General features: G+C 44.6%; 1 protein-coding gene across 10 annotated transcripts in view; it reads right to left on the reverse strand.

The window, feature by feature from the left end:
- Nucleotides 1-3,430: 3,430 nt before the first annotated feature.
- Nucleotides 3,431-19,318, reverse strand: part of PPP1R12B (protein phosphatase 1 regulatory subunit 12B) — a 262,789-nt gene continuing 246,901 nt past the window's right edge. For 7 of the 10 annotated variants that reach the window (XM_072648190.1, XM_072648188.1, XM_072648189.1 and 4 more), the window contains one exon: nt 3,431-10,133. In XM_072648190.1, the coding sequence (XP_072504291.1) occupies nt 10,047-10,133 (87 nt within the window). In that variant the 3' untranslated portion in view covers nt 3,431-10,046. Of the gene's footprint in view, nt 10,134-12,530; nt 15,119-19,318 lie in introns of those variants that run through there. The other 3 variants (XM_072648193.1, XM_072648192.1, XM_072648187.1) reach the window with 2 other exon arrangements.

Genomic DNA, 19,318 nt, shown 5'->3' on the forward strand with positions numbered 1-19,318 from the left:
CTGGAGACAGCACCCGACTACTCACTCCTGGGAGAAAGGTCATGGGGGGTTGAAGACAAACAGTAAGAACAGAGATAGAGGAAAGGAAAGGAGGGAAACCTGGCCCCTCTCTAGCCCAGCTTGGCTGAGTGGGGAAAACATCCCCACTTTTCAAATCCAGAGCTGATTCGAAATGGAAATAGTAGGGTATAGAGAAGGCTGGGGAAAAAGGAGAGGTGAGTGGTCTGGGGAATAGGTGAACATCTCCATCCAATCTGCCTGGAGGGTTAGGGCTCTGGAGTCCTTAGAAACTGTTCCTTAGAGAAATCTGAACCACTATCCCCAATCCCCAATCCTGGAAACTGGCTTGCTTCTTCCTGAATATCCTGAGACCTACAGAACCAGAGCTGGGGTGAACCCAAGGATACCTCATTGCCCACCCCTACCCCAGCTGGTCACTGGATGTCATCCTCATCAGGTATCTTCCCCCGTTTTGCCTCACATGAAAGATAAATGCACAGAAGTTGCTCCTTAACCTACCATATCCCAGTCCCCTCTCTTTCCCCCTTTCCCCAAGCTTGGCAATGTCCCCCTTCCCTAGTGTGGACTCTTGTTTTTTGTCTGATTTCTTGTCAAATTGTTATTTTGTAAAGAGCTGCGTCTCCTTATTAAAGAAATGAGCTGAAAGAATGCTGGGGGTGGGGGGAGCCTCTGGTCTGTTCTTGCTGGGTAGGGAGGGGGAAGAGATGGTGGATGTGAAGGGATGGGGTCCTGAGACCTTGGGGTGAACAATCCACTGCATGGTACCTTGAGCACAAGGGTCACACACAGGCCATTTTCCATTGAGGAAGAAGGGGGAATGGATTCACACGTTGGAGTGCATGGCTGAGGGCAGGGATGTCAGGAGAGCCAGTGAAGTACTATGGCATTTTTTCAGAGGCCCAAACTTTTCCTTGAGGGCCTGGGGTGGAGGGAAAGTGGCCCCTTGAAGGTCCAGGGCTGAATGAGACCAATGCTGAGGGTATGACCAGTCTTCCGGGGCAAGCTGCACCTGCCTCTGGGTCAAGGCTTTGAAAATGGGGTTGAGGATTGTTTTTTCTGAACCTTCAGTGACAAAATGATTTCTGATGATCCTGGAGCAAGGTGTGAGGGGCCTTTTGCAAGAGCTGGGACCCAGGGGCAAGATCTCGAAAGGGATCAAGCTCCTGCTCCGCACCTCTTCCCCTGCCTTCTCACTTCTAGGAGGTTGTTGAAGCTCCTGCTGCTGCTTCCATTTGGAAAATTTACATGGAGCATCTTCCATGCCCCTGGTTCTGGAATGGGGCTGTGAGATTCCAATTATCTTGAAATGGCAGTATTGCTCTCCAGCTGAGGAAAAGCCAGCCAGGGCTGGGGGCTGGGGGTGGGGAGGTAGAGGGAAAGGGAGCACACTGCTGCATGGAGATTGCAACGAGGCTGCCTCGGAATCTTAGAGCACCTCTTGTCCCAAGCCAGCTTCACCCCAGCCCCACCCTCTGTCCCCACCCAACCGAGTAAGAGTTTCCATTGGCGGGGATGGAGGTGGGGGAAGTAGCTGAGGAGTGGAATACGGCTCTAAGGGCTCCCTAGGAATTCAGATAATTTGATACCAACCCAATGACTGATGAAGGAGGAGGGATTATAGGAAAAATCCAACAGGATATGGAATGATATAAAGAAATAGTATAGTCTCTTGGGGCAGTTCAGTGGTGCCATGGTGCACAGAGGGCTGGGCCTAGAGTCAGGAAGACTCTTCTTGGGCTCAAAACTAGCCTTTGACCCCTTACTGGCTGTGTGACCCTGGGCAAGTCACTTCATCCTGTTGGCCTCAGTTTCCTCATCTGTAAAATGAGCTGGAGAAGGAAATAGTGAACCACTTCAGCATCTCTGCAGGAAAACCCCAAATGGGGTCATGAAGAGTCAGGCATGCCTGAAACGACCAACAATAAGCAACATAGTCCCTTGGGCTGGGGGAAGAAGTCTTGAATGGTGATGAACTCTCGTTTCAACAGAGCGTAAGGTGGAGTGAGCTCAATTACCAACACAAGGGACTGATAAGAGAATTTCCTGCCTACAAATGGTTTGAGAAAAATCTGTCACCGGGAGGGATAGTGAAATTCCCCTCAAATGGAGTTTGAATAGAAGGCATTTTTCTGCTGAGAGGCAGGTGGATGAATGGCTTGACCCGATGTGAGCCTCTGCCACAATTCTGGGAAGCACACACTTTATGAGAAATGGGTACAGGTTGTTCTTTTACAAAGTGAGAGAGAAAGCCTCAGAGATGAAGCAACCCCCCTGTACTCCCAGTATTGTAGTAGCAGAGGCAGAATTAAAACTTTGGGCTCCTGACATTCACACAGGAATTTGGGCCACACCCATTCTATCACCCAAAAATTCTTCTTGCTCCTGCTGTCCCCCCATCCCTGTCCTCCAAGCCATTTTGTTGCCAAGGATCCCCTTTTCTGATCAGGCCTGAACTTTTCAACTATGACATCACATGTGTGAAGCAGGCTGCTACTTTGGCCCCAAACAGCGTGACTGCAGCGGAAAGGAATTTTCCTTCCTTGTCCAAGTACTGTTTGCTCCAAGGCAGTGACCAAGGATTTCCACTTGGTAGAAACCAGCAGGTTGAGAAAAGCCAGAGACGGTGCTGGAACTTAACTTCTGCTGAGGCAGGTCAAATTCGGGCCACCTAGAGGGTACCACCTTCGGAGTAACCACCCCTGAAGTGAAAAGTGGGAGGTTGGGGATGGGATTTAGCAGCTTGCATTGAGACAAACATTGCTCCCACTTCTCTCTGCTGTGACTCCCCTCTCCCCAGTACAACCACACCCAATGTGGAAAACCAGGGACTGTAGATCTCCTAACTCACAAGCAAGCAGTAGACTCATGAAAGAGTAGCAGGTGCTTGAGGTTAGAGGGCTGGTCCCTAGCACATGGCAGTCTTTTACCGGTAGTAGGCAATTCATCATCTTGCTCAATTTGTTAAATTGTTGGGAGACTAGTATAAACTGGTAAAAGTTTTAGAGTGGTCAGACGACCAACAGAGTAGTAAAAGTTTGCTGGGTAAGCCTGGGAAAGTGAGTTGCTTGGTCTGCCCCCTTGCCCCTGTCACCTCCCCTCATGCTGTCCAGCTATAATTTCCCTCTTCTGCCTGAAAGACCTTAAGCTACTCTGGTCTTGGTAACATTTTCCCTTTTAGTGTTTCTCATACACAGCTTCCTCTCCTGGCCTTTTAATTGCCTGAGACTCTTCTTGAGGTTGGGAAAATCCTTTAAAATGGATGGAATAGTGACACTCATTTCTATCCCAATTTGTCAGGGGTAGCCTAGTTGTTCCTGAATGGAGGCAGGTAAATCAATGAAATAACACTCAGGAAATTCTTCCCATGTGCAAGATCCTATAAATCCAAGAGCCAGGACAGATACGAATGCAAAGTTAAAACACAGTTTTATTTACTCATTTATAAATACTGTTGTGTTTACAGGCATCATATAGATGTGAATATTATTATCTCAAACTTTCAAACACATAATAATACTATATAGTGACAACCAGTAAAACAAAATCATTCATCTCAGGGTTGAAAGGCCACTCAAATTTGCATAAAAATACATTCGGGTCACAAGAGTCCCACATACCCTCCCCTTTCCTCCCCCCCACCCCCCAGTGTATTTACAGTTGACTGAAGTTAGTCCATACAATTCAGCTGAAAAAAAAAATGGTTCTATCCAGTGCTTTAACAGTGGTGGAAGTAGGGTTAAGGGATACAAAGATGCAGAAGACAGAGTGCTAGTCTCCAAGCAGGAAGGTAGTGCAGCTGTCTGAGTGACTCTGGCCATTTCCATCAGTCTAATTTAGGTAGGGAAGAAGGAACAAAAGCAGAAAAGCTACAAAACCTACCCCAAATCATTCAGGGGAGAACAGGGTGAGACAAAATGGGAAGGGGGAGAAGGAAGCCCATTCCAGTCTGGTCTGGGGATCAGGGCATTCCTTAGGACCACCAGTTAAAGAAGGGGAGTTCTGGGGACTCAGAAGACACTCAGGCCTCATCCAGGGGCTTCTCTACCCATTCCCAGTGGTGCCTTGTGAAGAAGCAGCTATGGACCTTTTCCTGTCCCCCATAAATGCGTAGTTAGAATTTCTATTCCTGGGCTTACTATTTTGTGAGGAAGAGACAAGGAGGCCTTAATAAAAGTGGGAGTCTGGCTTGAATCTGCATGGCAGAATGCTTCAGCCTATGTATGGTCCTAGCCATAGCCTCTTACCCTTCAGGATGTCTGCTCCCTCTGATATCTGAAGGGAACACAGTTCCCTGAAGACAACTAGGTTCCCCTTGACAATTGCTCCTGGGATCCCCTTGTTGGAGCATGTATGCACCGAGTGACTGACAAAGATGTCACCCTGTCCTCAGTCAGATTTCCATTCACTGAGCTGGAGGATATCAATGGAATCCAGACACACTGCGACCAAATGAGAAATAGCTGAGTTACTAAGGACAAAACCTGGATGAACTGGAGAATGATCTTTATTTTCCCATGGCTACCCACAAGCCCTAAGAGTCAAAGGGAAATTAAGGACACTCCAAGACACATCAGTACTGATCCCTGAAAAAAAAAAAAGATCTGGAATCATAGCTCTGTGGCCTTCCTAGACATGACAGGGGGATATCCCGAACAAAAGCCCTACAGGTTATATCTTAGCCCCTAGCTCATTAATGGACATCGGGACCCCTGAAGCTGAGGGCAGTATGTGGTGTTTATCCTCCACCTCACTGCCTTCTTGGAAAAGCTCCTTTCCTAAATGAACATCAACTCCAAAAAGGCTTGCAGTAGGAGGAAATGTATGGGGGGAAGAGAAAGGAGAGCTAGCAGATCCTGAAGGACATAAGGGGGTCCCGATGTAACCCTTAGGTGACACTGCAAAAGGAAAAAGGGATTTCATGGAGGAATCAGGGAGGATTTGAGAAGAGATAATCTGAATGACATCATTTCCATGGTCCAAAGTAGGTGAAGAGATGATCAAAAGGGGGGCTCTCAAGATAAGGAGGGCTGGGGATAAGGACCATTGAAGATAATGGTATCCTATGATCACATCTCCAACCGAGTGTCCCACATCTCTGCACAGCGTTGACATCAGCTCTAAACCCTTGTATTATTAATAAAAGAACAATCTTAAAATCTCTAATATCTTAGAAGTCAGAACAATCTTTAATGGAAAAGCTATAAAACCAAGTCTCTGCCTTCTCAACTCAGTTTCATCTGCAGCTCTTTTTTGAGGATGGAGGAGCAATGGATCCTAAGTGACCTGCAGAATGTCCAGGGGTCACTCTTTGACCACCACGCTCAAAGACAGGTAGCAGCTCCTCTCAGGTGGGCAGTCAGGGTTTCCTACTGGAATTTTTCTCTAGAGAACTGCCCTACTTGTTGATAGCTGTGATACTAACAGTACCTTGGCTGCAGGAAGAAGTTGGTTTTGTTTTTCCAAAGTAATCAGAATGCAGGAGATCAAGAGCAGCCACAACGTTGGGCTGATGTTCCTGAAGTGTCAATATCCATTAAGAAAGTTGATTAAAATCTAGAATGATGATTTTGTACTGCAGGCTGAAGCTTTAATTCTGCATGGCTAACCTCCCCTTTCAGTGTCAGCCTCAGCCTCCACTCACTGAGGCTGCAATCCTCAATCCCACTGTCTAGGTCTTCCTTCTGCCTCCTGTGGTGTGCCTATACAGGTGACTCTCCCTTACGGGGCTTCCAACCTTCAGTCCTACTCATTAACTTCCATCTCTTATTCCATGGGGCAATTTGCTGAAGACAGATGGCACTCAGTAAGACAGGACCTCACCTACCTGTTTGCCAATCCTTACTGACCCAGTGTTCTCCTTTACAGACTTTCTATTCCCATGGGAAATTGCTTTGAACAAAACCTCAGTCACTCCTTTCTCACACTAAACAGTCCTGACTCTAGAGAAATTCTAAGGAATCTAAACTGGGGGCATCTGCAAAATAAAATTTTTCTCTTTTTGCTGTAGAACTTGGGTCCATCTGTGAAAAAGTTGGTGCTTGGAGAATACAACTAGACTGTGGACCTGGAGTTAAGAACAGCAGAAATCAAGCGAGAGGCCTTGGGAATTGGGAAGGCGGTGAGCCAGGCCTACAAAGAGCAACCCCCATTTCCAATTAAGACCTCACCACAAATTGCTTTCTGCCCATTTCTCCACAAGCTTCAATTTCCTCCTCTGTAGGCTGTAACGTCCTTATGGAGCCATTTGGAGGAATAGTGAATGTAACACCATTCAATCACCCTTAGTATTAAAATCACTTTCCAACAAGGCTGACAAGTCAGCCCTGACCCACTGACACTGAAGACTCCTATTCAGAAGAAAACAATGATGCACTTATACTTGAGTTTTCCAAATAACAAACAGCAGCAGTTCTGGTAAGGGTAAAAAAATGCTCTACTCTTCTAAAAACTGTCATAGACTCTTGGTGCGTGAGATCATCTAGTCAGCCTCCCTCATTTTACAGATGAGAAAACAGTCCCAGAAATATCACATCCAAGGTTACGCAGTTTACGACAAAACCCCAGGGGTAAGCCCTTCTATGAGACTGGAGATGTATTCATTTTCTCTCAATGCTGCTTCATTTCTTGGTACAAAGGGACCACATCTGTGCTAGGTTGGGGCTATTTCTGCAAGGCTTGTGCATGGTGGTCACTAGCTGGAGTTGGGGGACAAGAACTTTATAAAATTCTGGCAATACCATAATACCAACACTAACCTGGCAGAGGTCCAGGAGACAAGGGAGGACTCTAGGTTTGAAAACCAGGTCATCTCTCGACTTGAGCCTGTTCATACACAAGATTCCTGCTTCATCTAAACTGACTGAAGTTAGTGGGGGTCAGTCAGTAGGTAGATATATTGGATAGGGGGGAGACAACGCCCTGAGATGTATCAAGATAATGAGGATGCAGGATTTAGGAAGTATTAGTAAAATCCAAAAAAATATTTTCTCCACATCATTTCTTCCTACAATATACTAACTGTTGACTAGCAAAGGCCCTCTCATTCTTGACTGTGCATACCCGGCCCTTGTTTGGCACCATGCCTTGTGCAATGAACTATGTATCTGCTGAAATTTTCATTTACTTGACAAGTGACAGCTTAAGGAGCCTTTTGAGGCCATCTACATCACCTATGCAGTCCAATTTGCAGCAAGAAATGACCTAGACTGAAATGTTGCCACTTCTGAGTGGAGACTTCAATAGGATCCAGAGGCACCCTGCCACAATTCTGGAAGAGTGGCGGTGGTGACTAAGAGGGTGACCAGGGTCTGAGGCAATGCAGTGGAGTGCACAGCCTTGTAAGGCTCCTTTGATTACTTTCATTCGGTAGTTTTTTCATTCAAACGAGGAAGTTGTTTGGTTTTTTTTTTTTTAAACTAACTCAGGTATTCCCTGTTTCACAGCAATCCCAGGTTTAGTGAATAGTCTCTTACTCCCTGGATAGCAACATAGCAGAGATAAGCATATGTGTTTGGAGCTGGTAGTAAAAAGCTGAATAAAAAGCTGAATATTCGTCAGTGGCTTCAGAAAACCAAGTAAGTACATCTGGATCTCTTTGACAAACTGGGGTAGAAGCTGGAAGGAGGAGTTAGAAGGTCAAAGAGGGAATCAGATATATCCTACAGTCAGAACAGACAAGAGTGAGGTTTCTAGAAATGACAACTGAAGGGGACTGCCCCAAAATAAGAAAATCTAAGCAGCCCTATTTGACCTCATTCTATAGGGATGGCCAGAGATATTTGAAGAATTTGAATTGTTTTCTCCTAAGGGAGATACTACTAAGAAAATGCTTACAGTACAACTCATTTCACTCATTACCCTGAAGTGAATATTTTTACAACTCTGAAATGCCATCCAAATATCATAGAATAAGAGCTTCCCTTGACACATAGCTGGAAAAAGAATCAACATATCACTTGGCAGACTATAAAACCGAGTTTTGGCAAGGAAGACAAAGTGTGACACCCTTGAAATGTCACTTCTGATTGCGAGGTGTTTCAGACACCTACCTTGATGAACAGAGGAGACTCAGATTGGACAGAGGCAGTACACATGAGAAAAGTGATCACTGGACTTGAATGAAAACTCACTGAATTTTATATACCAAGAATGGTACCCCTAAAGTCATGTCTGTGAAAAAGACCAGGGGTGGTTTTAGTTGACCAGAAACTCAATATGAGCCAACAGTGTGATGCAGCTGCTAAAACAGCTAATGCTCTCTCATGCTGCATTAATAAAGACAGTGTCCTGATCAAGGGAGGTAACAGTTCTACTACATGCTTCACTGGTCACCCAATCAAGAGCGTTACACCTATAAGATGGTGACCAGGAGAGTGGAGAGCCTGGAAACTGTCAGGAGGAACAGTTGAAGGATATTTGGCATAGAGAAGACATCTGGGGAGGTGGAAGTCCATTATAATTGTCTTCAAATATTTAAATGACTGTAATGGAGAAGCATTAGTTTAATTGTATGGCTCCAGGGGGCATGTTGCATCAATAGATGGAACACAGTATTAGATTTAGAAAAGAACTTCCTAAAAATTCAAGCAAGCTAATAATGGAACATACTTTCTTCTAGTGAGCTTCCTGTCACTAGAAGTGTTCAAACAGAGGATGCTCAATCATCTGTTCTGCCCAGGAGGTTGCAGAAGCATCAGTTGGTTGGTTGAATTAAATGACCTTTGGCCCCTCCCAGCTCTAAGACTCTATGAGATCATAACTCATGTAAATAGCTTGAAGACACTCCATGTCTCCTTTGGCCTCTGCCTCAAGTCGCCCCACTGATCTTTAAGACAGTTGTGTCTCTAAGCTGACCACCATGCCCTCATCTCAGCAACACAATGAGTTGCTTTTGGTCTTCTTGGTCATTATGTTCAAGTTATGATTTCCACTAACACAACTGAAGCCTCTTTCCAACTTGTCTCCACTCTGCCTTTCACCTGCATCCCTCTCCCTGGGCCTCCTTATGTTGGGTTATTATCCCACCAGGGACACACAGTAAGGCTGAGAAAAAAACAAAATGAAACAAAAAATACTCCCTGGAATGGAGGTGGAGTGGGGTTTTCACAGCCCAGATAACATCCCGAATAATGGGTGAGGTGCTTGTGTGCACCCTGCCTAGTACATGACACCCCCTTGGAGAGGGACTAAGTGCTGCTGGCTGACAGGGTAATTCTTTTCCCCTGACAGCTTCAGGGGAAAGCTAAGTCACTACGGCCAATGGAGCTCAGAGGCTACAATACAGATTTTAGATGGGTGGTCAAGTGGGAAGGGGAAAGGAGAGGAAGAAGACACTGAGTGAAGCCAGGCCACCTGGGGCCCAGGGAGAAGACTGGACAAGGGGAAGTGAGGGTGAGGTTCTTTTGCAAAGCTATCAGACAGATGAAATAGAGTCATCACAAAAAGATGTTTCCTGGGAGGATGAGAACAGTCTCATTGTGAAGCAACTGTCACCCAACTCTAATAAAAACATGCCCCTGACAGTTGTCTGGTGATTAAATCAAAGTCCAGCTGTTTTCCCTGGGCACATGGCACTCCCAATGGGATCACTGGGCCAGCAGGTGGCAGCCTTTTCACTGATCCACCCTCCTCCCCCCAACACATACAGGGCCAATGGACCAGGCTATTGCTGTGATGGTGCTGGTTATGGGTGATGGTGGTGGTGGTGGTAAATCTTTCAGGTCTAGACTGAGTCTAATGTGAACAGAGTGGTCGAGCAATAGGGAGTGCCAGGGGCCCATCTCCAAAGGCACTCTACCCTGCCCTAGAAGACCATCTCTCATTACTGCCATTATGTTTCCATGAAACCTCCCTTAAAACATGTGAGTAGATGAGATCCGGGGTGTGCAGGAAAAATAAAGATTTGGGGTGGTGGCATAGGGAGGGGTCCTTCAGTCACAAACACTGACTCTTTTTGGTTGGAAGATGGAGGCAGAGGGGGATGGGAGCTGGGGGACAGCAAGTGCTTTCCCTTCCAGAGAATTAGTCTATTTGGATAGCTTGCTGATAACTCTGATGAGGGCACCATTTTCATCTTTCAGCCTCTGGTTGTCGGACTTGAGTTCTGTCAAAACCTGCAAAGACAACAAAAGTGTTGGAGCTTCTAAGCATTCAGTGTTATCCCCTCCTCCATTTTCATCCCTAAGTAGCCTGAGGCCAGCATCCTGAGCTCCATGTGTCTCACCTCCTCAGTAGTCACCCCAGGAGAAGAAACTCCCACCCCCACCCCCACCCCCAAGAAGTAGAAGTATAGCCTCTTAGCAGTCTCTGATGAGCCTAGGGACAAGTCAAAAATGACACCCCTGTCTGGTTATTTGAACTAACACTGTCAATGGCTGGATTTTCTACTTTAGACTTAGTGTGATATAGTATATAAAGATACTGGACTTGTGGCTGGGGAGATCTCAGTTCAAGACCATAGGCACCTAACCTGAGACTGTTTATTTCACCTGTAAAATGAGAACTGTAAGTTATGCATCATCCCTGACTCCTCATAAGCCTCTGTCATGCTCAAACATAAAGTGCCATCAAGTACTACGCTAAACTGTCAGCTATTTCTTATCTTTGTTTTCCATGGACTTAGTGAATCATTTCTAGTCACTGATAACCTGAACACCTTTTATGAATTCGCTCACCTCCAGCCTGGAGAAACAAGGAGAATCTCAACTGAAGGAGATGAAGAAATAAGTGGGAGGGAGGACAATGAAGAGCAACAGGTGAGGAAAGAAAGGATAGGGTAGGGAAACTGGTCAGTACCTGGGCTTTACAACATAGCACAGAGAAAGTAACTGGCAGGCTTTCTATACATGGTGATGGTAGCTGTTATTCCAGGACATCAGAGGTTAGAGAACCTTCAATGATATGACGACTCAGGAAAATGACATCTATTCACATGGTACATATTGATTTCTAACTGTGAAATCTAAGGGTATCACAGATGAGAGCTGGCCATGAATGTATGAGCCATGTGCAATCCCTTCGAAGGGCCTCTTCATTCTTCTCCACTGCTGGTCATCAAGGAATACCAAGGTCTCAGAAGACTGATGCTCAAAGTTTCATGCACTTGAGGAACCTGTCCCTGTAGGACAAGGACTGTTACTCTAGCTTGGGTTTGATGGAAAAACAATATTCCAAACTCTGGCTTGTGTATGTCCCAAGGCACAATGATGAGATGGTGAGCCCTAATGGGATATTTAGAAATATTTACATGTGGGCCTTGGTTGTCACAGCAGAAATCTGAGTGAGAGTAGACAGCTTTTTCAGTATGAAGGGCACAGAAGCCTAGACCTAGGTTACAGCTAGGTAATATTGTATGACTGATAGCCAGGACGAATCAACCTTCTAATTCCAAAAGACAGCTGGCGGGTGATACTAACTTTCATACATGGCCTGGTCTGATCCATATCTGTGTTCTAGTACTGGCTCTCACACTGACCAGCTGTATGGTCTTTGGTAAGTCTCTACTCCTTCTAGGTTCTCAGTTTCTCCATTTGCACAATGGGGAACATGACAGTTTTCCTCCTTATTTCTGAGTTGATGTAAGACCAACAAGAAATAACATATTGAAAAGTGCAAACAAAAGGGTAGAGAAAAAACATGACACCTATTAATGTTACTGTTATTCAGCAAGGAATGCAGGAAAGAGCTCTCTGGTCTAAGATTGACGTGGTGGCCATTTTAATTCTGGCTTTGCCACTCCCTATCAATGGGATTTGGGTGAATCACTTCACTCGTTTCAGTTCCCTGAGGAGAAGAATCTTTATCCTACCTAGTTCCTCAAGACACTGAGAGGATCAAATAAGGTAATAGATATGAATGTGTTTTTTAAAAAATGAAACATTTTACAGATTTAAGGGATTATCATCATTTGTGAGTTGTTCTTTGAGCAAAGCTGTCAGCTACTGCCTGAGAATTTGGAAATTTTTTATGAAATACCCTCATTCCAATAACATTTTTAAAAAAGTACAATCCTCCTCTTCTGTTCTGTTCAAACTCAACTAAGAGCAGACTTGGCTGCCATTCATTTCTGTACCTTTGCTACTTGACCAGATTATTTTAATGGCTAGAGTTGGTGCTCAGACTCTCACTCTAAGCATGCTTCTAAAACGACCAGCTCCTTAGCTTGGCTGCACAGTGGCTGTGTACCTCTAAGACTTCCCTTCTGCTGTTCTCCAAGGTCTGGGCCCTGCAGCCTCACTCTCAGTTCAACTCTGAAAGAAGTCCCTGCATCATGGGACTCTACATGATGTTACGGATGGCAGTTACAGATGGCAGTGAACTATAGTATACTGCTAGCTGTTCATCCAAACAGAGCCAAGCTATGTTGCTTTCCAGCTGCAACATACTACAACTGACATCCAAAGGTGTGATGTGCTTAAGTACAAGAACTAGAATCCAGGAATGGAGAAACAAATGTGGCCCCTTGGTCTCCCCCAATTTCATTTTTGAGAGACAGGAGGGAAAAGCAATGCTTTTTAAATATTTATTTGGATATTTGTATGAAGATTATCTAAGGCAAAGGAAAAAATAGTAAAAATATATTTTTTTTTCAAGTACTGTCACAAGCTCCTGCCTAGGAGCAAGTTAAAGGGAAAACATTCCAGGTATTATTTGCTGCAAAGTTAAGAGATGGGACAATTACAGGGAATGTGGCCTTCATTCCCCATCCCTGAACTGTTCCTGTCCCCTCCCACATCTCTTAAAGTGCTCAGAAGACAGAAGTTCCCTACAGGGGTTGACTTGAGGCAGTGTGGAAGCAACGTACAGTACTGGACCTGGGAGTCAGGAAGATCTGGAATTGAATCCCACCTCGACCACTTACTAGTGGTGTGATCCTGGGCAAGTCTAACCATCTTGGGATTCAGTTTCTTCATCAGTAAAATGAAGGGGTTGGACTAAGTGATTCCTAAGGTCCCTTCCAAAACTAAACCTACTTAACCATGACTTCTATCTCTTAGACCTATGGCCCACAGAGAGCATGGAGAAGGGAAGTAAATGTCAACAAATCAGGTTATCACTTTACCAATTTGTCTTCTCCTCCATGACAACTTTTCTCAGTATGGCTACTGAGTAGTGAGTGACGCTGTGGTCTGGAAGAGTTGGGCCCATGGTTAACAACGGGGATGTGTTGCCCTCAATGGTTCTAAGTAGCAGCTTCTTCTATAAGTACTATCTCTTGGTAGGTAAATGGCTGTCAGTAAATAGTTCTTGAGAGCAGGGATCATATCTTGCTTGTCTTTATATAGCCACCTGGGTCTAGCAGGGTGCACTGGATATAACAGAAATGTTTGTTAAATGAAATTAACTTTTAGCAGTGTAGTGAAAGCAGAAAGCTGAACTTTAAACTGTAGTCACGGTGCTGGTATATGAATAGAACTTTCTGAATAGAACTGTCTGAGCCAGTATAAGCTAACAGGTACACAGAGCAACCCCTGGAAATGAGAGAACTAGCTCTGTCCCTTACCTTGTGGCAACTTAAACACAAGGGGGAAAACACTTGGCATTTCTCCTGGGATCTACACTTGTCAACTGCACTCAGTATCTTGAGGCTTACTGCAATTTGGCATTTAACATGTTATGTGGAGCCTTAGCAGGGAGTTGAATACTCAAGGAGGGTGTACTTGAATACTCAAGGCAGCTCAGGGCTGGGCTGGGCACACTTCTCTTCCAGTCTCTTTCTACCTGTGATGGTCTCTCACAACAAATTATTAGCTCAGCCCTTAAGATAACTTGGGTGCTTCAGACATAAAAGGTATTAGTGCTAGCCGCTGACCCTGAAGGCAAAAGCAAATAGAAGAAGGTAAAAGAACGGGCATGACTAGGTCTAATTATATTACTCACAACAATGAAAATCTCTTTTCTGAGTTAGGATGGTTTTTGGCAGTAGGGATCTCATCATGTCATCTTGGGATGTGAAAAAATGAGTCCTCATGGCTTGCAGTTTTACTAGTCACTGAGGTTGTGCTAAACTATTGCTTTTTACTTTGGGGGTCATCAACATCAATTCTTCTGCAAAGATGAGCCCCTAAAAGGGGTGTTACTTATCTAGATCACAGATGAATTCTGAGAGATCTGGAATGGGGATGAATGCTAGCCCCAGCTGGATATATAAAGACAAGGAAGATGTGATCTCTGCTCTCAAGAACTATTTATTGAGAGCCATCTACCTACTAAGAGATAGAACCTCAGTGCTTCCTTGCAAAGAAAACAAAGGCTGAGCTGACTGAATAGCTGACTGGTACATCATATTCTTCACTCTGGTCCATTTCTTCTTGAATGGGATTGGCTAGAGGGTGTAGAAGGAGGTCCTAGGACATTTGCACCCCCAGTTCTATCCCACCCTACCAATGGCCCCTTACGGGTTAAAGAATCTGGTTTATTTTGCAACACTTCACACACTCAGACCATTAAAGAGAAATCCCAGTAGTCATAGGGGTCCAAATCCACCTCTTTGAGGGCCAGAAACCTGATCCTTTCTGTAGGCCACTGCTCGCTAGAGAGCCATCTCAATACCAGTGTAGGAACCCTACCCAAACCAAAGGGGTGTGTATGTGTGCATGTATGTGCATGTATATGTGTGTGTGTGTGTGTGTGTGTGTGTGTGAGTGACAAACTGAGTGCAAATCCATCTGTAACTCTTTTTGATTTCTAGGAGAATGTGCTTTTGTGTTGGCCTTGCCACTCAGTTCAAACACACAGCCAGTCTTGCTGGGTCTATGCCACCATTTTACTTGGTTTTCTATTATCCCACTTCGTGCTCCTCCTCATGGCCTCTTCTGTCCCCAGACTGCCAGTATCTACTAGGTATCCCCATGTAGAAGCTCCAAGGTCCCAAGGCTGTGCAGTGAGCTCCCAGACCAACCAGAAGAATAAACCTGCCTGGAGTGGTGGAGGAGGGAGGTGAGGTGGAGAGGAAAGGGCAGAGCTAGAGCTCTTGGGGCTCCGAGGACTCGATGGACACTGAGAGTCTGGCCACCACCCGGGTCAGGGCCCTGTTCTCAGCCTGGAGCTGTTCGTTCATCTGCTTCAGGGTTTGAATCTGTTTAAGCTGGTGGAGGTTCTGCAGAGAGTGAGACACGGAGGGGACAGAGACAGACAGACAAAACAGACCAAAGGAGATAAAAAGGAGGACAAGGAAATCATGTGATTTATTGTTTTTTTTAGTTTGCATGCAAGAAAGGAAAGGAAAAGAGGAAAATGGCTGGAAAGAGAGCAAATGGGAATGAAACGATGGAGTAGAAAGCTAAAGAGATCAGAGCTAAGCCACATGACTCCTAGCTAAGCCCCAAACACAATGAAGCTTGGCTCTTTAAATAGAACTAGTGACCACCTCAAAAAGCAGAGTTGACTGTGGTTCTGAACAGCAGCCCCACTGTGTGGCTCTTGGGCTTTCTGTAGGATTTAGAGGGTAAGCTAACCTGCCTATACAGTCCCTCCCTAGCTTCTAAGACCTTCCTTCGTCCACATCTGGACCCAACAAAGAGGGCTTTATTTCCAAACTAAATACTCTGCCTGTGCCTAACTGAAATTACTTCTATTTCCTTTCCTTTCTTTCTTCCACCTTTTTCTTTTGTGATCACCCTCTTTTCTCTCTGTCCTGCTCTTTCCTCTCCGATTTCTTTACTGTGGCTGGAAAAAGAGGTCTGTGGCCTGCAGTTTCATTCTGTATGCAGAGCCATGAGCAGATTGGTGGAGAGGAGCTATAATATACCAAAATAAGAAAGAATTGGTACTTTTCTTTGTAGGAACCAAAATTAATATAGCCAGTTCTATCCTGAAGTCCAAAAAGCTCTGTCCAGGCTTTAAGAGCAATTAAACTGCCACTGAATTAACAGCTAATGATGCTCCTCTTGCCCCTCATTAATGCAGAGGCTTGGTGCTCATTAAAGATATTTGCAAAGATAACCAATGCTCTGGAAAATATGGCCACATTCTCTAGCATTTATGAATACTCAGTAATAACAGAGTAACGGTCCTGGCTGATGTAAGTACTGGGACATCCCTAGACATGTGGGGCCATGACCTGGGATGGTGTCGGAAGCTATGTTAACTACAGGTTTCTGTTTCTGCCTTCTATTCTGGGTCTTTTCTAAGACAATGCTGCCAGATGTATTATTCTGGGAATCCACTGGTTGACTCACATGGAAGGAAGTGCAGTTTTCTACCTTCGTTCCAAACTAGTACTTAGGATATTTTTGTTTAGTCTGACAGGGAGTCCACATTTTCCTAGTCTACAAAATTCCTACCAGTTATCTCAGGGCCACAAACAACAAGAACAACAAACACCTACCAACCAATGCCAGCATTTAATACAATGAGCCTTGCCTATACACTTACTTGCCTTAGTTAAGTGGGAACGTGTAAGGCTATTACAGCCCGAGACAATCAGCTCTTTGTAAGTAGGTGAATGCTTTTGCTAGGCAAGTAAAGCAGTAATAGGTGAGCAGGGACACATCTGCTAAGGTGACAGGTACCGGAAAGTCACAGGGAAGAGAATGAGAGAGAAGTCTGCCTAGAACCAGCACAGAGGTGAATGAATTAAATGAAAGACTAGTGGAATGACAATTATTCAGGGATGAAAAGAGGGAGAATAAAAAGACAATGGGAAATAAAGAATACAGTAAGGGGAAGAGACACGCAGACATAGCTGTTGAACATCCCTTTCCCCAAATAGGGAAACTAGTTATCCTGAAGGGGAAGGCAGGGCAGCCAAATAGCTGGGGAGTCAAAAGGATGGCAGGACCTGGGCTAGCCTTTTCACTCACTTCAAGCAATTCAGCAGGGGGCACAAGAAGGGTATTCACGAGGTGCCGTGCAAGGAGTTAAGAGGAAAGGAACAGGGCTTGAATCTAAGAAACAATGGAAAATTCCCTGCTTTGATTCTTCAATGTTTATTGAGCATAAGCCCCAATCAATGTCATTGGACCAAGCAGTCCCTGCTCACATGCTAATATCTTGAATTAATACAAGATCCCTAGTTCAGTGTGCAGGTGTTTGCAGAATGAGATGCAGTCAGAAGCATGGGGAAGAGACATTCAGATAAGGGAGGATCTAGCTGAATGTTCTAACGGAAGCAGCACCAAGTAGGTAACTGGGAGCTAGGAAAGAGAAGGAGGAGAGAGGAATGGAGACAAAATGCGGAGTAGAACTAAAAGAGGCCAGGCTTATACGGGATCAGGCTAGAGATATTTCTAGAACAAGTGGAATAAACCAATTTAAGACCAGTCATTCTCTGGCAGTTCTGGATGGGGTACAGAGGTAGGGGAGAAGAAGGAAGACAGGTGTCATTCTCTCAAAGGAAGCATATCAGCACAGGGCAGAAAACCGATCAAATCGATGTTGGTATATTGCAATACAAATGCTCTAGCACTGCTTAGGCAGACATGCAAACCTCCTTGAAAAGGCAGGTCCCAATCCTAACTCAGGTCAGAATCTAAGCAATGATTTATAAAGGAATGAGTCACTTACCTTCCCAAATTACGACCAGCAATGGTTCAATTGAGGTCACAAAGGACCAGATCTACATTCTTATTTGTATGCCTCCTTCCCTTTGATTTTCTATCCAGGGCTCATAGCAAATGACTGCCTTTTCATCCCATTAGGCACAGTTTAAGAGACAACTATTGTATCTTCCCATTGTCCTTGAGCAAGAGTTGTACCTTGAAGGTACAATCTTGAACAATTTTAATATTTTTCTCCCCGACCTGTCTTTGGAGGCTTAGATGTATACTTAGAAACCAGAAATGTGTGTTTACCACCATAAGTGTGGCTGGGTTTCTGCTTTAACCAAAAAAAAAAAAAAAAAAGGCTCATGTCTCTTAAAGGGAAGAATGGAGCTGCATCACGTGGTGACCCAGATATCTCATCTTTGGCCATCAATCCTTCTGGGATGGTGGAAGGGCTGGGCCAACATTAGCTGCCATCATCATCCTGAAGAACAGTTTCAATAGTCAATAAAAAAAAGGGCACTGGGCTTAGAGGATTCAAATCTTTCTTCAGATGCTTACGAGCTGTGTGACTATACTCATTTAATCTCACTAGGCCTTGGTTTACTGAACTGTAAAATGAAAGGGTTGAACTTGATGGCTTCAAAGATCCTTTATAGCTTTAAATCTATGATAACTTTCTTGGGCTCTTTTAGGTTCAAGATCAGCTGCATGCTTGGACTTCAAATGTTTTTTGGCTTAATGCCAAACCCAGCACCATGGTCATAAAGAAACACATCCTGGTAATATGAGGGCAGCACCTTCTGAAATGTCATAAAAATCAGGGTATCCACATTTCTCTAAGGGGAGGCTTGAAGCTTTCCTGGTCTGCTAGGAGGATTTCCTTCTTTTTAGGCTTTAGCAAAGAAGAATTTGGAGGTTCTCAGGCAGGATACCTTTATCTTTGTCACAACTCATGGAAATCTCACTTCACTAAGGCAGCAAGGTGGTACAGTGTTTGATAAAGTACCAGGCCTGGAGTCAGGAAGCCCTGAGCTCAAATCCAGCCTTGGACACTTCCTTGCTGTGTCTACCTGGACAAACCATCAAGCGATGCCTGCCTCAGTTTCCTCATCTGTGAAGTGGGGATAATAACTGCCCCTCCCTCTCAGGGCTGTTGTGAGAATCTAGGAGGTAATATTTGCTAAGTGCTTCACACAGTTTCTGGCACATAAATGCTTATTCCCTTCCCTTCCTCTCCATCTAACTGGTAATTCCATTTCAAAGAGATTGATAATTGGTTTAGAAATAAACTGAACACTCACCCTATGGCTATATTTGGTTACTTGACATTTTTGTGTGTATGTATATAAATATATATGTACACATTTACATATAAACACATATTTAAATGTCAAGCCCTCCAGGGTTATAAAGAGAGCAAAGATTTTCTCCAGGCTTTCTTCTAGTTCATGGGAGAGAAGGTCTTTCCCTGCACAATCTCTGGGGAGAACTCAAAGGAACAAGCTGCCTATTTTAGTCAGCCTATTGGGAAAGAAGGGAACGGATGAAGCACCCAAACCACAATCTTGTTGCACAGAATTAGGACAAATGCATTGCTAAGGGGGCTCCCACACCTGCTGACTGTGCTCTTGTTACACTGACCTCTTCAATTAGAGCATCATATAAGGTTATTCATTCACAGCCCTCAAGTCCCTAACTGCCTGCCTGACCCTATGGGTTTATTCTAAATTCGGGTCATTATCTGTGGTAACAGCAAGGCTTCTAATTCTAGGTCCTTTTCTGTGTGGGAATAAGTGCATGTGACTGGAACT

Source organism: Notamacropus eugenii, chromosome 2 (genome assembly GCF_028372415.1).
Source record: "Notamacropus eugenii isolate mMacEug1 chromosome 2, mMacEug1.pri_v2, whole genome shotgun sequence".
In the NCBI taxonomy this organism is placed as follows: domain Eukaryota; kingdom Metazoa; phylum Chordata; class Mammalia; order Diprotodontia; family Macropodidae; genus Notamacropus; species Notamacropus eugenii.